Source organism: Oryctolagus cuniculus, chromosome 13, assembly GCF_051225735.1.
Source record: "Oryctolagus cuniculus isolate XC-2025 breed Fujian yellow rabbit chromosome 13, ASM5122573v1, whole genome shotgun sequence".
Taxonomy (NCBI): domain Eukaryota; kingdom Metazoa; phylum Chordata; class Mammalia; order Lagomorpha; family Leporidae; genus Oryctolagus; species Oryctolagus cuniculus.
The window spans coordinates 3,990,787-4,014,349 of NC_142879.1; the positions used below are offsets into that span (position 1 = coordinate 3,990,787).

The 23,563-nt window shown below is 42.4% G+C and overlaps 1 protein-coding gene across 5 annotated transcripts in view; it reads left to right on the forward strand.

Annotated features, from left to right (window-relative positions):
• Positions 1-23,563, forward strand: part of PLA2G4A (phospholipase A2 group IVA) — a 158,663-nt gene that overhangs the window by 18,838 nt on the left and 116,262 nt on the right. For 2 of the 5 annotated variants that reach the window (XM_089311212.1, XM_089311216.1), the window contains exons 2-3: positions 6,081-6,164; positions 11,080-11,182. In XM_089311212.1, coding sequence (XP_089167338.1) covers positions 11,150-11,182 — 33 coding nt within the window. In that variant the 5' untranslated portion in view covers positions 6,081-6,164; positions 11,080-11,149. 5 annotated transcript variants of the gene reach the window in all.

Here is a 23,563-nt window from a genome sequence, read left to right on the forward strand (position 1 = left end):
GGGAAAGTGAGGACGAGGATCCCGCAGCTGGGGAGGGAGGAGGCAGGCTTGGCGCTGGGCCTGGCTCCCGGTGAGAAGCTGCCAGGGCTGCACTGCTGAGCCTCCTCTCTCAGCACAGTGAATGGAGCGAGGCAGAAAAGCACCGTCCACGCCCCCACCCCTTCCTCGAGGCCTCCATAACAGCTCTCTCCTCTGGCCGTGACCCATGGTACAGAGGGAGGTGGCCAAAGGCTGTCTCCCGTTTCCTGGGAAGTCCTCTGGCCCTGCCTGCGTGACAGAGCTGGGAGAGCCCGCGCGTGGCCCGCACTCATTGGAAGCCAGCAGTTGTGGTGCACAAGCCACTGTGTGATGGGAAGTGAGTCCAGATCCCCCTCTCTTTTGTGTTCAGGAAGATTCTATTTACAGGACGGGGGAAAGAAAAACAAAGGAAGAAAAAAGAAAGTATAGGTTTCATATCTCTTACTTCACACTTAAAAGACCATGTGTACTCACCAAGGCTGGTGATTTAGCTTAGTTCTAAGAGACAAAAAAACCCAAAGGCTCTGCTGTTTCATGAACATTCATTATAGTGGTTGTGCAACCTGATTTGAATAAGGTTTCCAGGACTGAGTTAAGCGTGGGCGTTAGTGGGGGGGAAGTTGGCCTGGCCTTACGCCACAGAAACCTAGAATAGCCGCTGCCGCCGCCGCTGCTCACAGCTGGGGGGCGGAGGAGTGACTGTCGCTGCCGCTGGTAGTGCCCTCACTGTCTGACCACAGTCTGCCCCCAGGAAGGTGACCCAATGCTGACCGTGTGCCCCTAATGCTGGAGAGAAAATTGTACAGAGCAGTAAGACCTATGTACATGTATTTGATTCTTTTTTTAAAACTTTTTATAAAAAAACACTTCTGGGGCCTGCACTGTGGCGTAGCAGGTTAAGCTGCTACCTGTGGTATTGGCATCCCGTATGGGTGCTGGTTCAAGTCCCGGCTGCACCCCTTCTGATGCAGCTCCCTGTTGATTTGCCTGGGAGAAGCAGCAGAGGATGCCCCAAGTGCTTGTGTCCCTGCACCCTGTGGGAGACCCCAAAGAAGCTCCTGGCTTCTGCCTTCCGTCTGGCTCAGCTCTGGCCTTTGTGGCCATTTGGAGAGTGAACCAGTGGATGGAAGATCTCTCTCTCTCTCTCTCTCTCTAGCTCTGCCTTTCAAAAAAAAAAGTATTTATTTGAAAGAGTTACAGAGAGAAAAGAGGAAGGAGAGGGAGAGACCGATCTTCATCCCCTCCTTCGTTCCCCAGATGGCCCCCAACTTCAGCACTGGGTCAGATTGCAGCCAGGAGCCAGGAGCTTGGGTGTGGGGCCCAAGCACTTTGGCCATCTGCTGCTGCTTTTCCAGGCTGTTAGCGGGGAGCTGGGTCTGAAGAGGAGCAGCCAGGACATGAACAATAGCCCATATGGGACGCTGGTGTTGCAGATGGTGACTTTATCTGCTATGCCTCAATGCTGGCCCTAAAAAATCTTTTTAATTTTAAAAGAATTTAATAGATTGTGTGAAAAGCATTACACAGAGTTCTCATATATGCTTCTTTTAGCTTTCTCCAACATAAAATCTTACATAACCAAAGTACATTATCAAAACCAGGAAACTGACCTTGGTATAATGCTACTAAGTAAACTACAGATCTTATCTGGATTTTTCCACAATTTTTGATGTGGGAGATTTAATCCAGGCTGACAACTATGTCATTGGAGGGTTAAATCCACTCACATTTAAAACTTTTTTATTCATTTGAAAGAAGGACAGAGAGAGAGTCGGAAAGACAAAAATTACTCCCTAAATACCCGTAGCAGCTGGATCATGCTTAGGTTGAAGCCAGAAGCCCCAGACAATCCAGGCATCCCCCATGGATAGCAGGTACCAAGTGTCTGAGCCATCACTGCCTTCCACGTTGTGCCCTAGTGGGAAGAGAGCTGGAACTCAAACCCAGGCGCTGACAGGGGATGCCGGTGTCCCAAGCGGTGTCTTCACTGCCGTGCTGAATGTCCACCCCGTCCTGTCGTATTTAATGTTATTAGAGACATGGCTGCACTGCCATCTGCCATCTTGTTCTCTGTTTTCTACGTCTCATTTCTTTTCTTTCGTTTCTTGAATTAGGAAGGTGATTTCTGGTGGTTTGTTTAAGTTCCTTTTTTGATATTTTAACTGTATTTTTGAGTTGCTTTCTTAGTGGCTGCTCTGTAAGGAGATATGCACCTTAATTTGTTATAATCTACTTGGTATGGGTAACGATGCCTGTAAAATAGAGAAACTTTGCATGGATTTGCATCCGCTCCTCATTCCTTTGTACTGTTGTTGCTATATAGATCACACGCGTTATAAACCCAATCATATAGTGTTGTATATCATTACTTTATAGATTCTGTGTCTTTTAGAGAATTTAAGAGAAGAGGAAAAACTATAGGATATTTTAGGTTAACCTACGTGTTTGCTGTTTCTGGTAGTCTTCATTTCTTTCTATGGATTCAGTCAGTGACTATCTGGTATCATTTCCTGGGTCTAATGTAGTTCTCTCTTTTCCTTTTTTATCTTATTTTATATATTAACTTTCATATATATTTAAATTCAATATATTTCATATATGTATATATGTGTGTGGTGTGTGTATATATGAAACTGAAGTTGAGAATAGAAAAATGTTTTTCCTATCTTTTACGGTTGTCCATATTCTTAATGCTGCTGGTACCCTCTGTCTCTGTGTGGATTTGAATTACTGTCTAATGGCACTTCTTTCAGCACGAAGAATTTGTTTACTAATTTTTGTAATGCTCGTGTCCTAGCAATAGATTCCCTGTTTTTTATTGGTGTGGGAATGTGTTTCTCCTTCAGTTCTGAAGGGTGGTTTTGCTGATCTAGTGTTCTTGGGTTACATTTTTGTTTTCTGAACACTTTGAATGTGTCATCCCACTGCCTTCAGGTCTCCATTGGCTCTGTTGAGAAGTCATCTGTTAAAGTTATTTTGATTGCTTTGTATTTGAAGAGCCATTTTCCTTTTGCTGCTCCAAAATTTTCCTCTCTTTTTAAAATATTTTTTTTATTGATTTGAAAGTCAGAGTTTCAGACAGAGACAGAGAGGGAGAGACAGAAAGAGATCTTCCATCTGCTGGTTCACTCCCCAGATGGCCAAAATGGCCAGCACTGGGCCAGGCCAAAGCAGCTTCACCCAGGTCTCCCACATGGGTGGCAGGGGCCCAGACACGTGGGCCATCTTCCGCTGCTTTCCCGAGGCCATCCGCAGGGAGCTGGCTCAGAAGTGGAACAGCTAGGACTTAAACACAGGTGCTCATTATGGGATGCCAGTGTTGCAAGTGGTGGCTTTGCTTGCTGTGCCGCAACACTGGCCCCTTCTTTTTCTCATTGACTATCCAAAGATTGGTTATGTTATGTCCATGTGCGGATTGTTTTATGTATATCCCACTTGGAATGTTTGGGTTTTTTCGTTGAGTTCCATTAATTAATTAATTTCCATTTTTATATGTTTTATATGTTTAACTTCAGTGATTCTGTCAGTTTAACTCAGGTTCCCTCTTGTAAATTCTAAATTTCAGTTATTGCATTTTTAACTCCAGAGTTTCCATTTGGTTCTTTCTTTCCTAATGTCTGTATCTGTTTGTTGGTATTCTTTATATTTCTTTTAGTTTTCTAAGCATGGTTTACTTTAGGTTTTCTGACATGTGTGTATCAGATGCTGTGAAACATTTGTCATCTCAGTTCCCCAGAGACAGTCAGTATTAACTGTGTTTCCCTGTGTGTGGCTCATCCTTTCCTGTTATTGTTGCTGTTTTTAAATATTTTTTTTTTGAAGGCACAGTTACATAGAGGCAGAGACAGAGACACAGAGAGGTCTTCCATCCACCGGTTCACTCCCCAGATGGCTGCAATGGCCAGAGCTATGCTGATCAGAAGCCAGGAGCCAGGAGCTTCTTCTGGGTCTCCCACTTGGGCGCAGGGGCCCAAGGACTTGGGCCATCTTCTACTGCTATCCCAGGCCATAGCAGAGAGCTGGATTGGAAGTGTAGCAGCTGGGAATAGAACCAGCAGCCATATGGGATGCTGGTGCTGCAGGTAGTGGCTTTACCCGTTATGCCACAGCACCGGCCCCTGCTGTTTTCAAAAGTTGTAAATTGGCGTAGTAGGTTAGGCCTCTACCTGCAATGCCAGCATCCCATATAGATGCTGGTTTGTGTCTCGGTTCATCTGCTTCTGATCCAGCTCCCTGTTAATGGTCTGTTAAAAGCAGCAAAAGATGGCCCTAGTGCTTGGGCCCCTGCTACTCACATGGGAGACCTGGAAGAAGCTCCTGGCTTTGGCCTGTCCCAGTTCTGGCCATTGCAGCCTTCTGGGGAGTGAACCAGCCAATGGAAGATCTCTGTCCGTCCTCTCTGTAACTCTTTCAAATAAATAAATAATTCTTTAAAAAAATAAAAATTGTAAATTTTAAGTGATATCTTAACTTGTAGATTATGCTGTAGATTATGTTGTGGTAGCTTTGGATTTCGATCCTTTCCCTGGAAAGATTCCTGTTCAGTTTGTCTGTTTTAGTAACTTCCTCAGCTTGTTCTAAGGACTCTTTTAAAGTGCTCAGTTTCTGATATATTTGCTCAATTTCCCTCTTTTAAAGTTCTTATTTTTGGAGCCGGCACTGTGGCACAGTGGGTTAAAGCCCTGGCCTGCAGCACTGGCATCCTGTATGGTCTCTGGTTCGCATTCCAGCTGCTCCACTTCATATCCAGCTCTCTGCTATGGCCTGGGATAGCAGTAGAAGATGGCCCAAGTCCTTGGATCCATGCACCCATGTGAGAGACCCAGAAGAAGCTCCTGGCTTCAGATCAGCTCAGCTCTGGCCATTGCGGCCATCTGGGGAGTGAACCAGCGGGTGGAAGACCTCTTTCTCTCTCTCTCTCTGTCTCTACCTCTCTCTGTAACTTTTTCAAATAAATAAAATAAATATTTTTTTGAAAGGTTCTTACTTCTTACTGGCCAGCGCCATGGCTCAATAGGCTAATACTCCGCCTGCGGCACCAGCACACCGGGTTCCAGTCCCAGTCGGGGCACCGGATTCTGCCCTGGTTGCCCCTCTTCCAGGCCAGCTCTCTGCTGTGGCCCGGGAGTGCAGTGGAGGATGGCCCAAGTGCTTGGGCCCTGAACCCCATGGGAGACCAGGAGAAGCACCTGGCTCCTGGCTTCGGATCAGCGGGGTGTGCGGCTGCAGCATGCCGGCCACAGTGGCCATTGGAGGGTGAACCAACGGTAAAGGAAGACCTTTCTGTCTGTCTGTCTCTCTCTCTCACTGTCCACTCTGCCTGTCCAAAAAAAAAAAGAAAAGGTTCTTACTTTTATCTAAAAATTTATGTTATAATATTTATTCAAAAGCTCAGAGAGAGACAATCAGGCAGAGATCTTCTGTTTGCTGGTTCACTCCCCAAATGCTCACAATAGCTGAGGCTTGGCGAGGCTGAAGCCAGGAGCCAGAAACTCCATCCAGGTGTCCCACGTGGGTGTCAGAGACTCAAGTACTTGGGCCGTCACGTGCTGCCTCCCTAGGTGCACATTAGCAGGAAGCAGGAATCAGAAGTGGAGTTCCGGGGCTGGCGCTGTGGTGTAGTGGATAAAGCCGCTGCCTGCTGCGCCGGTATCCCAGTTAGGCGCTGGTTGGAGTCCTGGCTGTTTCACTTCTGATCCAGCTCCCTGACAATGTGCCTGGGAAGGTGGTGGAGATGACCGAAGTGCTTGGGCCCCTGCATTCCCATGGGAGAACTGGAATGAGCTCCAGGCTCCAGGCTTCAGATGGGCCCAGTTCCAGCCTTTGCAACCATTTGGGGAGTGAACAAGTGGATGGAAGGCCTCTTGTTCATGCTCTCGCTCTCTCTGCCTCTGCCTCTTTAACTCTGCTTTTCAAATAAATAAATAAATCTTAAAAAAAAAAAAAAAAGAAATGGAGTCTGGACTTGAACCCCGGCAGTCCAACATGTGATGTCCTGAGCAGCATCTTTACTGCTGAGCCTAGAGGTTGTCCCCTAATTCTTGTTTTGTTTTTGTTTTTAGGTCTGCTTTCTTAAGGTCCCCTCCAGGTCAGTACAGCTTAGCTGTCAGTCACTGAGTGGCTGAAGACCGGCTTAAACATCTTGAGTGAGTATGCATTTTCCTCTGCCATTTGATCTGGCTGAGGCTTAGGGAATGCTTTGGAGTTCAGGGAGTTTGACTTTCCCGTGCTGTTTTCATTTTCTGTGTTCCCCAGACCTTGTATTTGTTTGCTTGCATGCGCACAGCTTTCTAGCTGTCTAGGGATAAGTTGGGTCTCAGCAAGGCTCTCTTAGCTCGTCTCTCTCTTCGGAGCTCCGTGTTACATTGCTGGCCGATCTCCTGTTCTGTTGCTGGTCCCAACCAGACAGCGTTAGACTTCCCTGATTATTTGGTGCTGTGATCTCTGTGGTCTTGTTTGTTTGTTTGTTTGTTAAAGATGTCCGTTCACTTTATTTTCAGCTCTACAGAATAAGTGTTCTCCTGTGTTTTGGACAATACTCTGGACATGGAGTTGTCTATGCCTGCTCCAAATACAGTTCCGTCCTCCCTGCCCCACACCCCCACCCCAGTACCACCAACAAAGGGACTGAGCTACGAATTCTTAGGCTGACCTGCCTTCGTGTTAGAGTGTCTGAGCTGTGGAATTAGAACAGGGTGGGAGTAACCCCCAGATTCCGATTGCTGTTGAGATTTAATAGATTTAAAGAAATAGATGCTTTCCATTTGTTGTATGTCCCCTGGTCGGTCTCCAGTGTTAGTAGTTTGTGATAATTCTTCCTGGTTTCTTCAGTGCTTTTTGGAGAGAAGATTTTCCAGGTCCCCTGCTCTGCCATTTTGGAAGTTGGTCCAACACTCTAAATATATAAAATACTATAATGCACTGTGAAGCAGCCTACCCTTTATATTTTGTAATGAGCAGATGAACTAGAAAATTATATGAATCTAAAACTTGACAACTTCACAAATATTAAAGGACTGAGGTAGTAGATAGCGAGGGAGAACTTTGGAAGAGTTTTTGAATGTTGTTTATTTGTTCTGGAGAGCTCTACAGTGAGTACAATCCCTCTGCCCTTGGGGAGAAATGTAGGGAGGAATGCACCTGCTAACCTCCCATTTGAAAGAAGGGCCTTTAAGGAGACTGCCCACAGCTCATCAGGATTCAATGTGTGTCTGCTAGGGTCCGCTGATGTCTGGTTTTGCTTGAGAATTGTAAAGAGACACATGTAGTAGATAGAGAGTTTCATTTTGGAAAGAATTGCATTCTCAGAGTCTGCTGGGAGAAGGAAAACATGAGTATTCTCCATAGACTCAGGAGAATGCTGGAAAGGAGTCCTAAGTCCTACTCAAGATACACAGTGGAGTGAAAGGACCTCAGAAAAAGAATCCTGGAAGTGGACCATGAGATGCATTGGGGATGTCAAAGAAAACACAAGTCCCCAGCTAGAGCAAAGCTGAGTTTGCATAAGTCAGGGCACACAAGGAAGAGATCTCAACCGTAGGTTGTCTCAGAAGAATCCATACAAGAAGAACTCTAACATGTACTGGAGAAAACTAAGCCAACTTAAAGCAGTGCCTGGAAGTGATTACTTTCTTGGACCCTGAATCTCTTTCCCTTCCTGTTCTCCAACGATGAGCAGCGAAAAACCGGATTTATCGCGCTTGGAAGGGTTAGACTGGGCAGAGACGAGGGAGGAAGTCTATGAGCTCACCCTGCCCTGCCTGCAGCTGGCTCCAGCCTGGGGAGAAGAGAGACTGCAATGCTAAGTGCAGCTGGTGTGTCCAGCTCCAAAGTCTGTTTTTTTCTTAAATGAGATCCAAGAGTTAGCAGAGAAGTTCCGAGGCCGATTGAAGTTTCTCCAAGGCAGGAGAAGAGTTAGCGCTGCATGGCATTAAAGAACAAAAGAATGACTAAAAGATTAAATGCCATGAGTCATGTTTGTTTAGTATCTAGCTATCTTGTACCTAATAACCTGGTGCGCGCACACACACACACAGAGTCAGACCTGGAAAGTCACATCAGAAATATCTTAGCATATTCTCACCTTGGGTTTTCATATCAGAGCGGTTTCCCTCCAAGTCTGGCTTTAGGTTACAGTGAAGTCCAGTTACTTAGGTGGTCAACAGGTGGTTATAATGGAATGGCCAGGAGTGAGCAGAAGGACTGAAGTTGCTGACAACAAACTTTGGGCCCTAGCAACTGATTTCCTTGAAGTGTTTTCAGACTTAATCCCACCCCATTGGAACTTCACTTGTTCTGCTTTTTTTTTTCCTTAATAGTAGAGATTGATAGTTAATATCCTTTGACCTTCAGGATAGTTAAGAATGAAAAGATTATGCTGTAAATTCCCTTCTTGCATAACCTGGCCTTGCCTTGAGAATACCATCCGTGTACCCACACACAGCACAGAATTTTATCCCGATCTTAAGATAGTTTAGGCAGGTGCTGTGCACTGTGAACTCTATCGACGAGATGAGTTGGGTCCCTGACCTTATGCATCCTTGGATCTTTGAGAAAAGGTGACTTGTGAAAGTGGAACACAGGCTTGAAGCAGGAGTCCAGGGTACAGAGGAGATCTGGAACAGGTGCCCAGAACACACTCTGAAATGGAGAGCACTTCAGTTTGGATTTAAGCCAACTCATGAATAGGCTGATGTAGCAAGGTGAACAGTGGTTGCCTCCAAGGCCCTCCAAGGCCTGCCCCTGCCTATGCTTCCAACCTCATCATAAGCTTACTTTTGGTCATCATTCACCAGCCACATGTCTTCTTTCACTTCTTCAAACTGCCTGCCCAGAACTTGGTGCTCCAGCACCCCTAACCATATCCCTGCTTTCCCTCTGTGGCTTTCTAGAGCCCAGATTTAGGTTATTCTTTGTTGTTTCCATCATTTTGTGACTCTCTAGTTCTTTGTTCTTGGATTACTTGTTTTGTGACTACCCTCTAGAAATGCAAGCTCCAGGATGGAAGGGGATGCTAATTCATCGCTTCTGCCTCTCCAGTTCCTGAAACAATGCTTGGCAGTGAGAGTTAGGGCTTAAATGTTTGCTGAATACATGGATGAATGGAAGAGTTGGGCTACAGCCCTGAGTCGGATGGAGCCTGGCGCATTTGGAGGAAAAAAAGAAAATCCGCTGTGGCTGTAGCATGGGAGCCGTGGGGCTGGAGAAAGGGATGAGATCCAACTTTGAAGTCTTTGTAGTTTTTAAAGGACGTTAGTGAGTGGTGAAGTCAGTTCAGTGAGCTACTACCACTGTTTAAACAAATGAAATAGAACACAAATTGGGTACATTGTTCTTATAAGAGTTTCACATCCAATGCTCGTCCATATTTTATTTCTGCACATGTGTGTAAGTGTCTTCCTATTACATTGTGAAATATGAAGGTCTTCCTGCTTTGGTTTGCAGTAAATAGATGTGAAAGCCATAGTTGTAGACCACGTTAAAGGATTTCAGACTTCCCACCAAAGGAGTAGAAACTCACTAAACATACATTTGTACAGGGGAGGAGGTTTCAAGTTTCCTTTCTGACTGGAGACTTTCACCACAGCAAGTTCTACTGCTCTCAGGCTGAGATGCTCAGAGGTCAAGCCGTGTGCCCTTCAGAGGAGAGAAGGCTGGATCCTCACTCGGCAGAAGGCAGTGAGAGGGTCTGGGGGAAGACCCCACTTCCTCGAGTGCTTTCCTTAAGTCATTAGCCCCACGCCTGAGGGTGGAGCTCTCCTGGCCTTCTCCCTCTCTGAAAGGCCGCAGCTCCTAGCACTGTGACACTGACGGTTGAACTCCAGCATGGGTTTTGGAGGAGCAGATTGTCCACTTGTAGGACTGAGGCAGTTGCTGATTGGCTGATGTTACTATTAACTTTTCTATGAGTTTTAAAATGGACAAATTCAAAACAGAGATTATAGTAATTTATCCTGATAAAATCAGAATGATGGTTTGACCTCATCTTGATAAAAAATTATTTAAAATGCTGTACACAGTGTTAGCTTGATGAAAATGATAAAGATAAAAATAAGAAGTAATTGATTAACATAAACAATTTTTTAACATGAAAAGCAAGGTCCCTCTTCCACCCTGGTGATATTTTGATTGGATGGGCTAGAATGAAGACAAGACAAATTCTCATTTTCTATAAATTTTAAATAGGGGATGGTGGGTGATTTTTTACTTTTATAATATTGCTTCACATTTTTCACATTAATAAATGATAAAGGAAATGAGTTTTGGTGATGTTTAAAAAATTATCTAAAAATGAAAACAAATTTGATTTATTTTGGACTAAAAACATTTTTAAAATTTACAACTAAACAAATAATAATGATATTTGAAAAGATGTTCCAAATTAGTTACGAGTACAGGATGCTGAGATATGTGTGTGATTTTATAAAATTTAAAAAGGGTCTGTGATGGAATAATACAAATGTTCATTGACTAGTTTTAATTTGAATAATGTAACATAATTGTGAGGCTAAAAAGCTATACAGAATATTTTTTATTAAAATATTTTAACTGCTTCCAGACTAAACTGACACCTTAGAATGAACAAATATTTCTTTAAAATGGCAGTACTAAAGTTTCAATTTAACATGAATACATTTTTAAAATTCCTAACAAACAGTCCAGGTGAAAAAAGTCATCCTTTCTTATTGTGAATTTGTGTAATGCTGACCAACTGAAGAAACAAGCAAAGACATGTGGCTTTTTAATTATAAACAATGAAAAAAATTCTTTTGACTTTCTGTAACTTCAATGAGTTTTTCATAAAAGACTTGGCATATGAAAAAGCAAACCCTGGTTTCCTAATAATTACTCACAGAATAAATATAGAAATTAAACAGTGCTATCAAAATGAGTTTCTCTTTCCCCGTTTATGTGCACATTCATTCATATACACAATTAGGGAACGCAATCCATCTGGTCCCTTGGGTGTTCTTTTGCTTCCCAAGGTACCTACTTGTCATCACTTAAGTGTTGGAACTGCATCCAAGAGGAAACTTAACAATATGACTGTTTATTTTGTAGGTTTTAAAGAAGCTCGAGTGCCAGAGAAGAACTTTGAAGTGTGGAAAGATTTCCTGTAATTGAAACCAAAATGTCATTTATAGATCCTTATCAGCACATTATAGTAAGTCATTTACTGTTTATATGTTCTCTCTGGGAGGGGACAGACATATTTTTGTGAACGGTATTGTTGGTTTTGCTGGTAAAGCTCTGTGACAACCCCTGGATTTGTTCATAAACTCATATGACCTTAATGTGGTCTAGATAGGTTACAATAAATAAAACTGGCTCATCTCTTCTTTTTATTACTGTAAGTTTCCAGAAAAGAGCAACTTGAAAAGGAAAAAAAATAGCAGAACAACTGTAGCAATACTGAACTTTTATGGGACAATAAAATATGTAGTTATCACTTAGCAGTTTTCAGCCTGCATAGTTAGACCCTTCACATGACTTGGAGAAGAAGAGATAAAAGAATTTCTGAATTCAGAGTTACATTTTGGCATTTATTTCAAAGGTAATTAATTCTGTAAATTTTTCCTTTTCAGTTTTTAAACAGATTTTTCTACAGGTGGTTTGTTTTTGGTAAAGAGTTGAGTAATTCAGATGTTACTATGTCATTTTCCAAACTTCATTGGAAGTACACATTTCTCTTCTAATAAAAAACAGAAGGGGGTGGGTATTTAGCATAGCAGCTAAGATGCTGAGGTAAGACACCACATTGGAGTACTGGGATTAAATGCCCGGCTCTGGCTTCTGAGTCAAACTTCTTGCTAACACAGACTCTGGGAGGCAGGTGATGCCTCAAGTAGTTGGGTTTCTGCCACTGATGTGGGAGACCTGGATTGAGATCCCAGGTTGTAGCAGGCATGTAGGGAGTTACCCAGGAGATGGGAGTGCTCTCTCTGTGACTTTCTGTCTCTCTGCTCCTTAAAAATAAGTGAGTAACAGAGGAGAGATTTCCTTGCTCAGTTCAACGCTTGAGACTCAATTAGGTTTATATGGATTGGAAGTTGCTTAAATAGATATTAAGAAATAACCCACAGTACCATTTAACTTAAAGTAAAATCCCGTTTTGTTCAACCTCATTTGATTTGCCCTGCTAAGATGGCAGGTTTAATATACTTCAGTTCTTTTTTGTGCTTTTTTTTTTCATTCACAACTTGAATCATTGAAAAGTGGACCCAGTCCTTCCAAAGATGTATCTGTGTCTTCCTGGCTGCTAAATCCAGCTGGTTGTCTTGTTTCCTCTTTCTGCTTTGCTGATTATTCCCCTCTCTCTAAAACACTTCTCATGTTTCTCTGGTTCTTCTTCTTCTGTTTGGGGGGGGGGAGGGGGAGAGGAAGGGGAAGGGGGAGAAAGAAAAAGAAAGAAAGAAAAGAAAGAAATAAAAGAAAAGAAAAGAAAAGAAAGAAAGAGAAGAGAAAAGAAAGAAAGAATGAGCACTAGCTCCTATCCTCTGGTTCACTTTCCAACAGCCTGTAACAGCTGAGGCTGGGCCAAGCCAAGGTCAGGAACCAGGAACTCAGTCTGGGTCTTCCATCTTTGTGGGAGGGTCCTGACCACCTAAGCCATCACCCGCTACTTCTCATGGTGCATGTTAGTAAGGAGCTAGAATCAGAAGTGAAGCCAGGAATCACTAGGCACCTCAGACTGGGACGTGGGCATCTCAAGTGGAATCTTAATCACCATAGCCCATCTCTCTTTTGAACTGAGGGGTGACCTATGTGAAATGCAGAAATCTTCATTGTTAAGTTTGGGTTTTTACACAGGTGTTCCACTCATGAGACCATCATCCAGATGGAAATACAGTAATTCCTGTCTTTCTCAGTCAGTAACCTCCCTCTCCCCACAAAGGTCACCACTACTTGACCTCTGTTGTAGGTGAATTTTTGCTTGATTTTGACCAGATAAACACCTGCCTTCAGCCTTGTGTCTGTGAGGTTCACTCGGTTGATGTGAGTAGCAGAAGTCCACACTTCAACGTTGTCGTGCAGGATTTCATTACCCTACCACACCACAAGTTATTTATCTGGTCTACGGTGACATCGTCTCCCTGCCAAGTGGCAGTGCTCATTTATGTAAATCAGGCAACTGTATACTTGCGACTTGATTTCTGTCTGTCCTAATTGTTCTGTTAGTCTCTGTTACCCCATTTTGATCTCTTCTGCAGCTTTAAACTGTTTATGTGGTAGTGTAAATCCTTCACATTTTTCTTCAAGATGATCTCAATTATTTTTACTCCTTTGCCTTTCTACTTGAATTTTGTAATCAGTTTGTCAGTTTACATGTACATCTACGTGACCAATGTCACTGGGACTGTAGTGATTTTATAGGTGGGTTAGGGGAGAGATGACATGATAACAATATTGGTTTTTCCAACTTATTAACAATCCATGAATTGAATCCAAAACTCCATGTTGTTTAATTAATATTTAATTCTCTCAGTAGTGTGTGGTAGTTGTTAGTAAGAAATCTTTAGATGGATTTCTTGACATTTAGTGTCTTAACGTAACTATAAAGGTATTTATCAATTTCATTTTTCTGCTTTGTTGTTGCATTTATGTGGAAATTCTATTGATTTTTGTTAAGTCTAGTGTCCCAACTGGATATTAATTCTAAAAGTTTCTCTGTAGATTCTTTTGGATTTTCAGCGTAGATATTTCTGCCAGTTTTGTTTTTTTTTTTTAAAGAAATTTAATGAATACAGATTTCATATGTACAGCTTTAGGAATATAGTGGTGATAATGCCAGTTTTATTTCTTCCTTTTTAGTATTTAAATATTTTTCTTTCTGGCTTTACTGATTGTAGACCATCTACTTAAAGTATATCCCCTAAGTTTGGAAATGTCACTTTTTTCATAGTTACTGAATTCAAATATTTTCTAACTTTCATTGTAATTTATTCTGTGACACACTGATTACCAAGTCATGTGTTTCTTAATATTCAAGCACTTGACAGATTTTTAATTTGTCTTTGATATTGATATCGATATCTAATTCTACTGTGTTCAGAACATACAATTTTTTTGTTGTTTGTGTTACGTTCATACGTGGTTATAACCTAGAATTTTGTCTATTTTGTTAAATGCTTAAAATGTAAAAATATATTCTATATCCAATTTTAGTTTTATGAATTTTGAGGATATGTTACTAGGTGTATACAACTTCTGAATTGTAAAATGTCCGTTGAACTGCTATTTTATCATTTGAATAGGTCCATAGGTATCTCTAATAATGATTTTATTTTAAATTTTACTTGGTTCTTTATTAATGTAACCCTTCCAGTTTCTTTAGTTAGTGTATACATCCATTTAGTTTCAATTTATATTTTCTTTATGTAAAAGAATGAGTTTTTTCAAAAGCATATAATCAAACCTTTATTTTTATTGTTTATTTGAAAGAGAGACGGAGAGGGAGAGAGACAGAGACAGAGATAGATAGAGATCTGCCACTCACTGGTTCACTTTCCAGATGCCCAAAAGGCTGATGTGGGCCAGCACAAAGCCTGGTGCTAGAACTCAGGGTTTTCCATCTAGGTGGCAGGTATCCAACTATTTGAGCCATTATTTGCTCTCTCTCAGATGATTATTAGCAGGAACTAGGATCAGGAATGGAATCGGGATTCAGATCTGGGCTGTAATAAGGAATGTGGGCATCCCGAGAGTTGCCCTAACCACTGTGCCCAACACCTACTCCACGCTTTCTGTCCATGAATGCTGGAAATAGCGTATTTCAGAAATAGCCTCCTACTCTCCTCTCACAATCATTAATTTCTGTGGATGAATTAAATGAAGTTAGATTCTTTTAAATTACTTCTTCATTAGTGAAGAGTTTCTGTATCTCATGTACAGATTAAAGTTTTATTTCTTACTTTATTCCCTCCAGCGAGATAAGCAGCTTTTCTAACTCAGAGAATTTAATCAGCATGTTTGTTCTCACACTGTATTAGGGAACTTGCATTTGAAACTGGGAAGGAAGGAGGAAGATAAGCTAAGGTCTGTAAGCCTGAACTAGAGACAAAAACCACCAGCAATTAATTCTATCTGTAAATCTAACTCTACTTTTTATTGAGTTCTTTTTTAAAAAATATTTATTTGAAAGGCAGAGTTAGAGAGAGAGAGAGAGAAGAAGAAGAAGAAGGAGGAGGGGGAGGGGGAGGGGGAGGAGGGGGAGGAGGGGGAGGGAGGGAGGGAGGGAGAGAGAGAGAGAGAGAGAGAAGAAGAAGGAGGAGGAGGGAGGGAGGGAGAGAGGGAGGGACAGAGGGAGGGAGGGAGAGGGGGGTCTTCTATTTGCTGGTTCACTCCCCAAGTGGCTGCAATGGCTATATCTGGGCCAGTCCAAAACCAGGAGCCAGGAGCCTCGTCCTGGTCTCCCATGTGGGTGTGGAGCCCAAGCACTTGAGCCAGCCTCCACTGCTTTCCCAGGTGCAGTAACAGTAAGCTGAGTGGGAACTGGAGCAGCTGGGACTTGAATTGTTCCCATATGGGATGCTGGCGTTGCAGGCTGCGGCTTTACTCATGATGGCACAACACCAGCCCTTTTAATTGAGTTTTTATCTGCCGGCGCTGCGGCTTACTAGGCTAATCCTCCGCCTGCGGCGCTGGCACCCCAGGTTCTAGTCCCGGTCAGGGCGCCGGATTCTGTCCCGGTTGCTCCTCTTCCAGTCCAGCTCTCTGCTGTGGCCCAGGAGTGCAGTGGAGGATGGCCCAAGTGCTTGGGCCCTGTACCTGCATGGGAGACCAGGAGGAAGCACCTGGCTCCTGGCTTTGGATCAGCGCTGGCCATAGCAGCCATTTGGGGGGTGAACCAACGGAAAAGGAAGACTTTTTTCTCTGTCTCTCTTTCTCGCTGTCTAACTCTGCCTGTCAAAAAAAAAAAAAAAATTGAGTTTTTATCACCATTGATCTGATGCCTGCTGTGGGCCACTTCCTGTTGCTCGGCCCTGGAGATGCGGTTGGGAATCCAATACGGCCCTTCAGGTGGCTAAGCCTACCTCCAGCAGCAGAGGTGAGCGACTGATTTCTAGTCACCACAGTGTGCACTAGGGGCTCTGGTGAGACAGTGAAGACTACTCTGGGGTATACAACAGGAATAATTAATAACATCTTTCTGGGAAGGTTCCCAGAGGAAGTCATGTATAAACATAGATCTAGAGGTTGGGTAAGGGTCAATCAGGAAAAAAGGAAGAAAAATACCTTTTCTGGATGGAAAGAAGGCCTACTTGAAGTAGTCTGGGGAGAGAGTTGATTTAGGAAACTGAAGAAGTTCAGCACAGCTAGGGTATAGCACATTTCCAGGAACGCTGAACTCTTGGCGGCTGCCTCTCTTCTAACCTGACCAGGCCTCACTGCTGATCGCTGTGGGAGCCCCACACCTCTCTTGACCTTGGGAACTGGCCACTCAGTTTCTTCTTTTAACAAGAATTTTATATTGAAAATAATATTTAGGAATCAGAATCTATTTTAGAATCCAACTACATGTGACTGTTTCAAAGCTGTATCCTTGCACCTTTGCTTACAAATTTTGTTAACTACAGCAAGATATTTGGACTATAGTAATTACCTGTGTGACATCTTCCTATGATGAAACATGCAAAAAATCCCACGCATCTGTATCACACTTTACTTTCTCCAACATCAGAGCTAGACAATAATTAGTCTTTCGATTCATAGCCCTTTAAAATGATGAGGATCCCAAGAGCAGTTTTGTCCGTTCTTCTTTGTTTCCGTTGTCTGTGTGTATATATATATAAATATATATATATATTTATATAAACAGTATAAAACTGTGTGCATGCTTAGATGTCTGTTAATGTGAGACAAGACTCCTGCTCTGGTTTTCATAGAAATATACTTTTCAAAATTCATGAGTGAGCACAGTCCACGCAGAGCGTCGGAGCAAAAGGAGAGATGAAGGGAATCGCACCAGCTAACCAGCGAGGAGCAGTTGGTGCCCGACGGGCCAGTCTGGTTTTGGCTTTCTCCAGGCACAGAGAACTCCACTCCTTTTCGGCACAGCTGTGATGCATGGACGACTTGGAGAGTCCTGTGGGCCGGTGCAGCAGTTTGTAGCCGGCCAGCTCTCCTGTTCCCACCAGTGCTGGCTCCTAAAAAGGTGGTGGGAAGAGGACTGATCTGTGTATGACGGCATTTGAGTTTCCTGTGTCAGGAGTTGTACTTTGCAACCTTAAGGATATCTGCACCTTTGGAATTGAGTTTTTTTTTTTTTTTTTTAAAGATCAAAGAGGCATCAGCTTACAAGGATACAAGGAGAGGTCAGGTATAAAACATTTATAGAAATTTCCTCTTTTTACTCTGAAAATATCCCTGGAACAAAAAAACTCACCTCTCTTTTTAGCACCTGTGAGCCATAGATGCCATCCCCACTAAACACACACACACACACACCCCAGAGACAGAGACAGTCAACCACACAGGTGTCCTAGCCTGACTGCCTGCCAAAGTCCAAATGATATTTAGAAAATGTCATTTTAGGATGGCAGGAAATTTTACCAAAAATTGTAGAAAGGTTTCATTCTAGATTATTACAGTAACATAAGGGGGGAAAAAAACCCACCGGGTAAGCAGTCAAAGAGCTAGTGTTCCAGCGGAGATTCTCATCTTACCAGTTACGTGCTCATGAGCACTCGGACGCGGCCCCTTCTGGAAAAATGTATGAATAGTTCCTGGTGTGTCTGCGTCCTATAAATAGTAAATTATTATGTGCACAAAGGATTCTTTTGAAACTTAACCAACTAACAAATTTCCAGGGAAGCTGGAAGGTGAGATGCTGCCACTGGGAAGTCAGAAGAATGAAACTACTCCAGAAGCACAGTGCTGCACACAAGCGTGCGAGTGCTGAGGCACGTAGTTCATTTTGTCTTGGTGAACACTACCAGATCTAGCATAAGTGAGGAGGAGGAAGTGACTGGGTCCTCTAGCGAAACAGAAGCAATAGGAGGTATTAACTAGGTAATTATCAGGATTAGCCCCCATGATTATGGAGACAGAAGTCCTAGGAAGTGGCTTCTCAACCCAGAGACCCAGGAGAGCAATCAGGTGTTGTAATTTACTCCTAATCTGATGGCCTCGGAACCAGGGGAGCCCGTGGCATTAGTGTAAGGCCAAGTGGTGAGGTGGGAGGAAGAGGATGAGCTCCTTCCTCCGCCGGCCTTTTGCTCTGCTCGGATTAGAGGTGCCCAAGCACGCTGGGTGGTCTCCCTCAGTGAGGCCGCTGGCTCACAGGCCGATCTCATGCTCACTGGCACACCTAGAAACAGCGCTTCACCTGGGCGCCACGCAGCCCGTTCAATGCCGGGGAAGATCAGCACTGACTTCTCCCTCATAGCGGCCATGCCCCGCCACAGCCCCTTTCTGGAGGCTGAAGCCCACGGATTCAAGGCAGTGTGTTTGTTTCTGCTTCGCGACCACAGAACACTGATCAGAAGTCGAGAAGATCATCAACTTTTTATCTTTCTGTTCACAAGTTTCTGTTTGGCTCCTTACAAGAAAAAACTCTCTCATCCAATTTTTACGGTTTTCGGTTCTGTGTATGTTTCAGTTTGACTTTTACATCCTTGAGCATAGGACACGTGGTATAGCTGTTTTATGGTCTGGCCGGATTTTGTGCCTGTTAATGGATCATGCAGGTTTGTAATCTTGGTCTCCTGCCTCCTCACTTTCCCAGCAGCTTTTGATTGTGCATTGAACGATAAAATGGCAAATTCTCCACTGACTCAGTCCTTGAAGGGAGCTTCACCTGCTTCTGGCGGGGTCCGAGGCGTACATGTAAGCCTGGCTTCAGGTTGGTGGTTTTCTGGGCAGCCTGGACTCCGGAGCCAGGAAGGACCGCTCTTCCTTTGGTCTTGGTGCAGCCTGGGAAGCTTCCCACTGGCGCCAGCAGTGCCGGTCAATGGAGTCTTTATCCTAAAACTCTCAGAATCCCTCCGGAGCCCCAATCCTTCAGTCTTCCTACTTCCAGGTCAGCAGGTACCCCCAGGGCAAAGCCAAGCCCACCACCTTGGGTTGCTGTGTGCACCTTGAGCTTTGCCTCTGTCCTGGTAGTTCAAGCTTTCCTATCTTGTTATGTCTTTGCTATTTTCAGGAATGTTTTTCTTCATTTTTTTTTACACCGTTATCAGTTTTTTTAAAAACTATTTTCAGTGGGAGGTGGTCATTCGGATTTTTTATCTGCTATTACCACATTGTGAAATTTCTGACTACTTCTACATTCAGTCAAGTGTATCCCCAGATAATCTCAACAAGATAGATAGTTGTCCCATTTTATAAGATTTTCACTTAGGGGAAAATTGTCTCCCAAACTTGGCAGTCAAGATTTCCCTATGTGAAATTCTAATGTTTGGAATCGTGATTTATACTGAGGGTCCTCGTGATCCTCTGTGCAGGGCTGCAGTGTTGGTTCTTAAGACAGTTTCAATGCCAAGTTCTTTCCCCGTGTGGATTGTGAGTCTGTGCTGCTCACTAATTAGTGAAAGAAGGCCTCCTCCCATCAAATGCTGAGTGATGAGAGTAAGAAAGTCTCAGTTCACTTCACATTACCACAATAATAGAAACAATTACGATCATGAAATACTAAAAACTTCATAGTTTGCTTTTAAGATTTATTTTATTTATTTGAAAGAGTACAGAGAGAGAGGGAGAGGGAGGGAGGCAGGGAGGCGGAGAGAGAGGTATCTTCCAAATGGCTGCAATTGGCTGTAGTGGGCAGGTCCGAAGCCAGGATCCAGGAGCTTCTTCCAGGTCTCCCATGTGGCTGCAGGGGCCCAAGTACTTGGGCCATGCTCCTCTGCTTTCCCAGGTGCATTAGCAGGGAGCTGGAACAGAAGTAGAACAGCTGGGACTCACAGCAGCACCCACCTGTCTGTGTTGCAGGAGGCAGCTTTACCCTCTACACCACAGTGCTGGCTCCATCTTAGTACTTTATAGATAGTAATTTAATTGTAGAAAAATCCTGTGACAATGGTAATATTATGATTACCATCTTACAGATGAGAACACCAAGGCAGAAAACTGGGAAACTAGGATTAAAAAATATACTTTATTGCAAATGTCTTTCTTTTGTGTACCTGTGGTTTTCAGTTGTGAACATTTTACTTATTGCTTAATAAAAGGAACACTTAAGGCAATGAAAAATTTTTAAGAAGTTGCTTAGAGTAGACATGGTTTAGAATGTGTTGGTGAAAGGCCACCACAAAACACATCAAACACCAGACTAAGGTCGCAGGTTTATTGCCAGGGGAGGGAGGGGTGCGCAGAACCCAACAGGCTGCCTCCCTGTGCTGGGAGAACAGGTCTTCTATAGCCTCTATAGGCAAGGAGGTGGGAGCAGTGAATCCTGTTAGGGTAGGGGTGGAGCTAACGCTTACGGCTGGGCTGGGCCATTTGGCCACCTGACTTCTAGTAAGCCAGGCTGGGCTTAGGTTCGAAGCTTATTGTACAAAATGGCAACAGGCCCAGAGCCGAAGATGCCATCTGGGGCTTGAGATATCACCGTTTTACTAACAGTTGGCTCTGCTAGTGTTAGGGTTTACCTCTGAGAATCATCAGTGTGCAGTCATATCTCTGAAGGGACATGGCATGTCACTTGGGCCAGGAATTCTAAGCCAAACAAATATGACTGCCTGCAAAGTATCTTGGAGACTGTGTGGGATGAGTTTTCCTGATGTGTCTGGTGGGCTCCCCCAGGAATGTGAGGGTGTGCCTGTCCTCCCCAGCCCTCCCCTCACCCATCGCTGCCCCCGGGAGAGTGAAGATGTCTTCAGGAGTATTCAGCTTAGAAAGGCTGGGCTTGAGATGTCTTTCTGTGAAGTTGCAGCTGTTTAATTCCCACAGGGTTGGAATCTCTGTTGCATTTCCATTTTAAGTGCACCAAGTTTGGGTGACAGTTTCATTTTAAGTACCTTGGAGATACAATAGTCACTGTAAACTCAAGCTGTCTTAGATAAGTAAAGGAAGATTTTAGACCCAAGCTGTCTACATCAAATATTTTCTTGTACTAGTTTTCCCTACAAGAGCAGTCTCTGTAATCTTCATCAAAATAGGACTTAAAAATCTTGCTGCAATGAGAATATATTCTGTGTTTACTTTCATTTTTACAGATACATTACCAAATTTAATCTCATATACCTCTAAGTGGCAACATCATTGCTCAGAGAGGAGAAGAATCTCACGTCCTATTTCTGATTATAGTGAGGTCTGCTAGAGCCAACAAACTGTTGCCAAATTAGGTGTTTCCAGCATTCATTTGTGTACATAGCCAACCCATGACTGAGAATTCTTAATGCAAGTGAGACAGCGTTGTAGACTCTAACTAAATACTAATAAGACTAGATACTGTTGATTATTCTTTGAAAAATGTGGGTGACTCTTAGCACAGTGTCTGTGCTCTGAATTGTATTAGAATGGAATTCCACACTAGGAAATGAAGCTGAAAATAAGTACCTAATCACAAAAGGCCTCACTGTTTATATTTGACATCAATGGAACTACAGTTTTAAAACATTTCTGAGATTGTTTGAAGTTGCCTCTTGTTGATTTTGATGATCGTAATCTCTGGGTTCGGTAATAGGATTTTGTAATCTTTATTATACTGATAGTCTTTAGTTTTAGTTTGGGTTAAAATTAGGCAATGGTAGTTAAGCAGATGAAAAAAATAGCATTTTCAGGTAGACTCTACCTTCTCTTCCATAAGATTTATCTTATAATTCTTTATTGGTTCTTGTAACAATAGACTTTTAGGCAAATTGATATAATCATCCAATTGGCTTGGTACAAATGGACTGGTGCTTTTTTACGGTACCCAATCATCTTAGTTACAGATATAAATATAACTCTCCAGGATGAATTTTATACAGTAGCTGTTTCCTTGTGATGGAGAAATTATAAATGTGAAAAGAAATGAGGGTCTTAATTTTCACCATGGAGAAGATGATGGGTGAAGAATGACATTCAAAGTAAGATAATCCAAGACTTGAAGGAAAAATTTACTCTCGGTGACTAAGTCGGTGGATTGAGCTTAGAATTGACATCTCAATTGAAATACGGCATCGCTCTCTGCCAACCACTGACTGTCATCGTCCTGAGTCATTATTTGCCCCTGGGGAACACTGGCTGTGGATTCACACATACTATTTCTCTGGCACCATCCCTGAACTGTAGCCAAAAGCTCTCTATCCAAGTCAGAACCTAGCCCTGTCTGGACAAGTTTGAAATTCTATGAGCCTTAGGAAACATGGCAAGGGAGTCTCAAAGAGACTATCTGGATAATCATTGGTTGAAACTGAAAACTTTGTCCAGGAAGGCACATTGTACTTTAAAGACAATCCCTTGTTAATCTTTATAGCTCTTAGAAAGAGATAGGTATACATGTTGACACTTGTGTTTTGAAAATAGTTTTTAGGTGATCTGAAACCTCACAGTGTTTCTAAAATCATCTTATAAAAATCAAGAAAGAGATCAGTTTGTCCATATTTTCTGTGAACAGTATGAGTACTTCATTTAATATAGTTAAGAGGGTAGAATTGAGGCTGATGAAAGCAAAAGCAGATTAGAAAGGAGAACTAGATGGATTTATAGGAAATAATTCAATTACTAGGTCTTCAGATCAATTACAGATATTACAGATAAATTACATTATGACCATTTATATTTAATAAGTGGAAACAAACTTTATTACTATTAAAGTTATTGGTTTTGGTATTATTTATGTAAGTAAAAGAATGTAGAAAGAGTAAAGGCATTGGATTATAATAAAGTTGGCTATTAAAAATCTGTCAGTTATTGGAAATTTAATTTCTCAGATTCTCACTTTAATCATCTATAAATGTAAATAATGATACCAATGTTACAGCACTGTTTAAAAGATTAAATGAAACTTGGTATCTAGTAGTATGTGTAGTGTAGAGTTCATAATTGTTGAGTCCTATTACTGTTTATTATTAATAAACACTTGACATATGAATATATTTGTAGCAATTTCAAAAATCTATTAAATAATCTATTAATAATATTAATAATCTATTAAATAATAGATAAAAGCATGTCTCACAATTTTATGTTACAGGAGAGTTTTTAGGCATTTGTAAATCCATGCAGGTTTAAGTATTCTAGAATATTTGAAAATTCATATACTTTTAGATGTTTTAGGATATAGATCTATATATATTGGGGAGGGAATCATTGTTATATATAATAATTACTACTTAGCAAGTCTCTTCAGTGGAAGAAATTAAACCTAAAATTGGGTTTTCAAGGATATTTTCTCATTGTATTTCAAGCCTCCTTACCATTTCTCTGGATTCATTTTTTTTTAAATGTGCCGTACAACTGCTATAGCATCCCTTTAAAGAAAACGGTTTCTTGCCGTTATAAAACTGTCCTCGTTTCTTTGGCAGAGAGCAGTTAACCATGTATGTCCACTTCTGGACTCTGTCTTCTCTTCCATTAGTCTGTTTGCCTGTTTTTCAGCAATGTCACACTGCTTGGT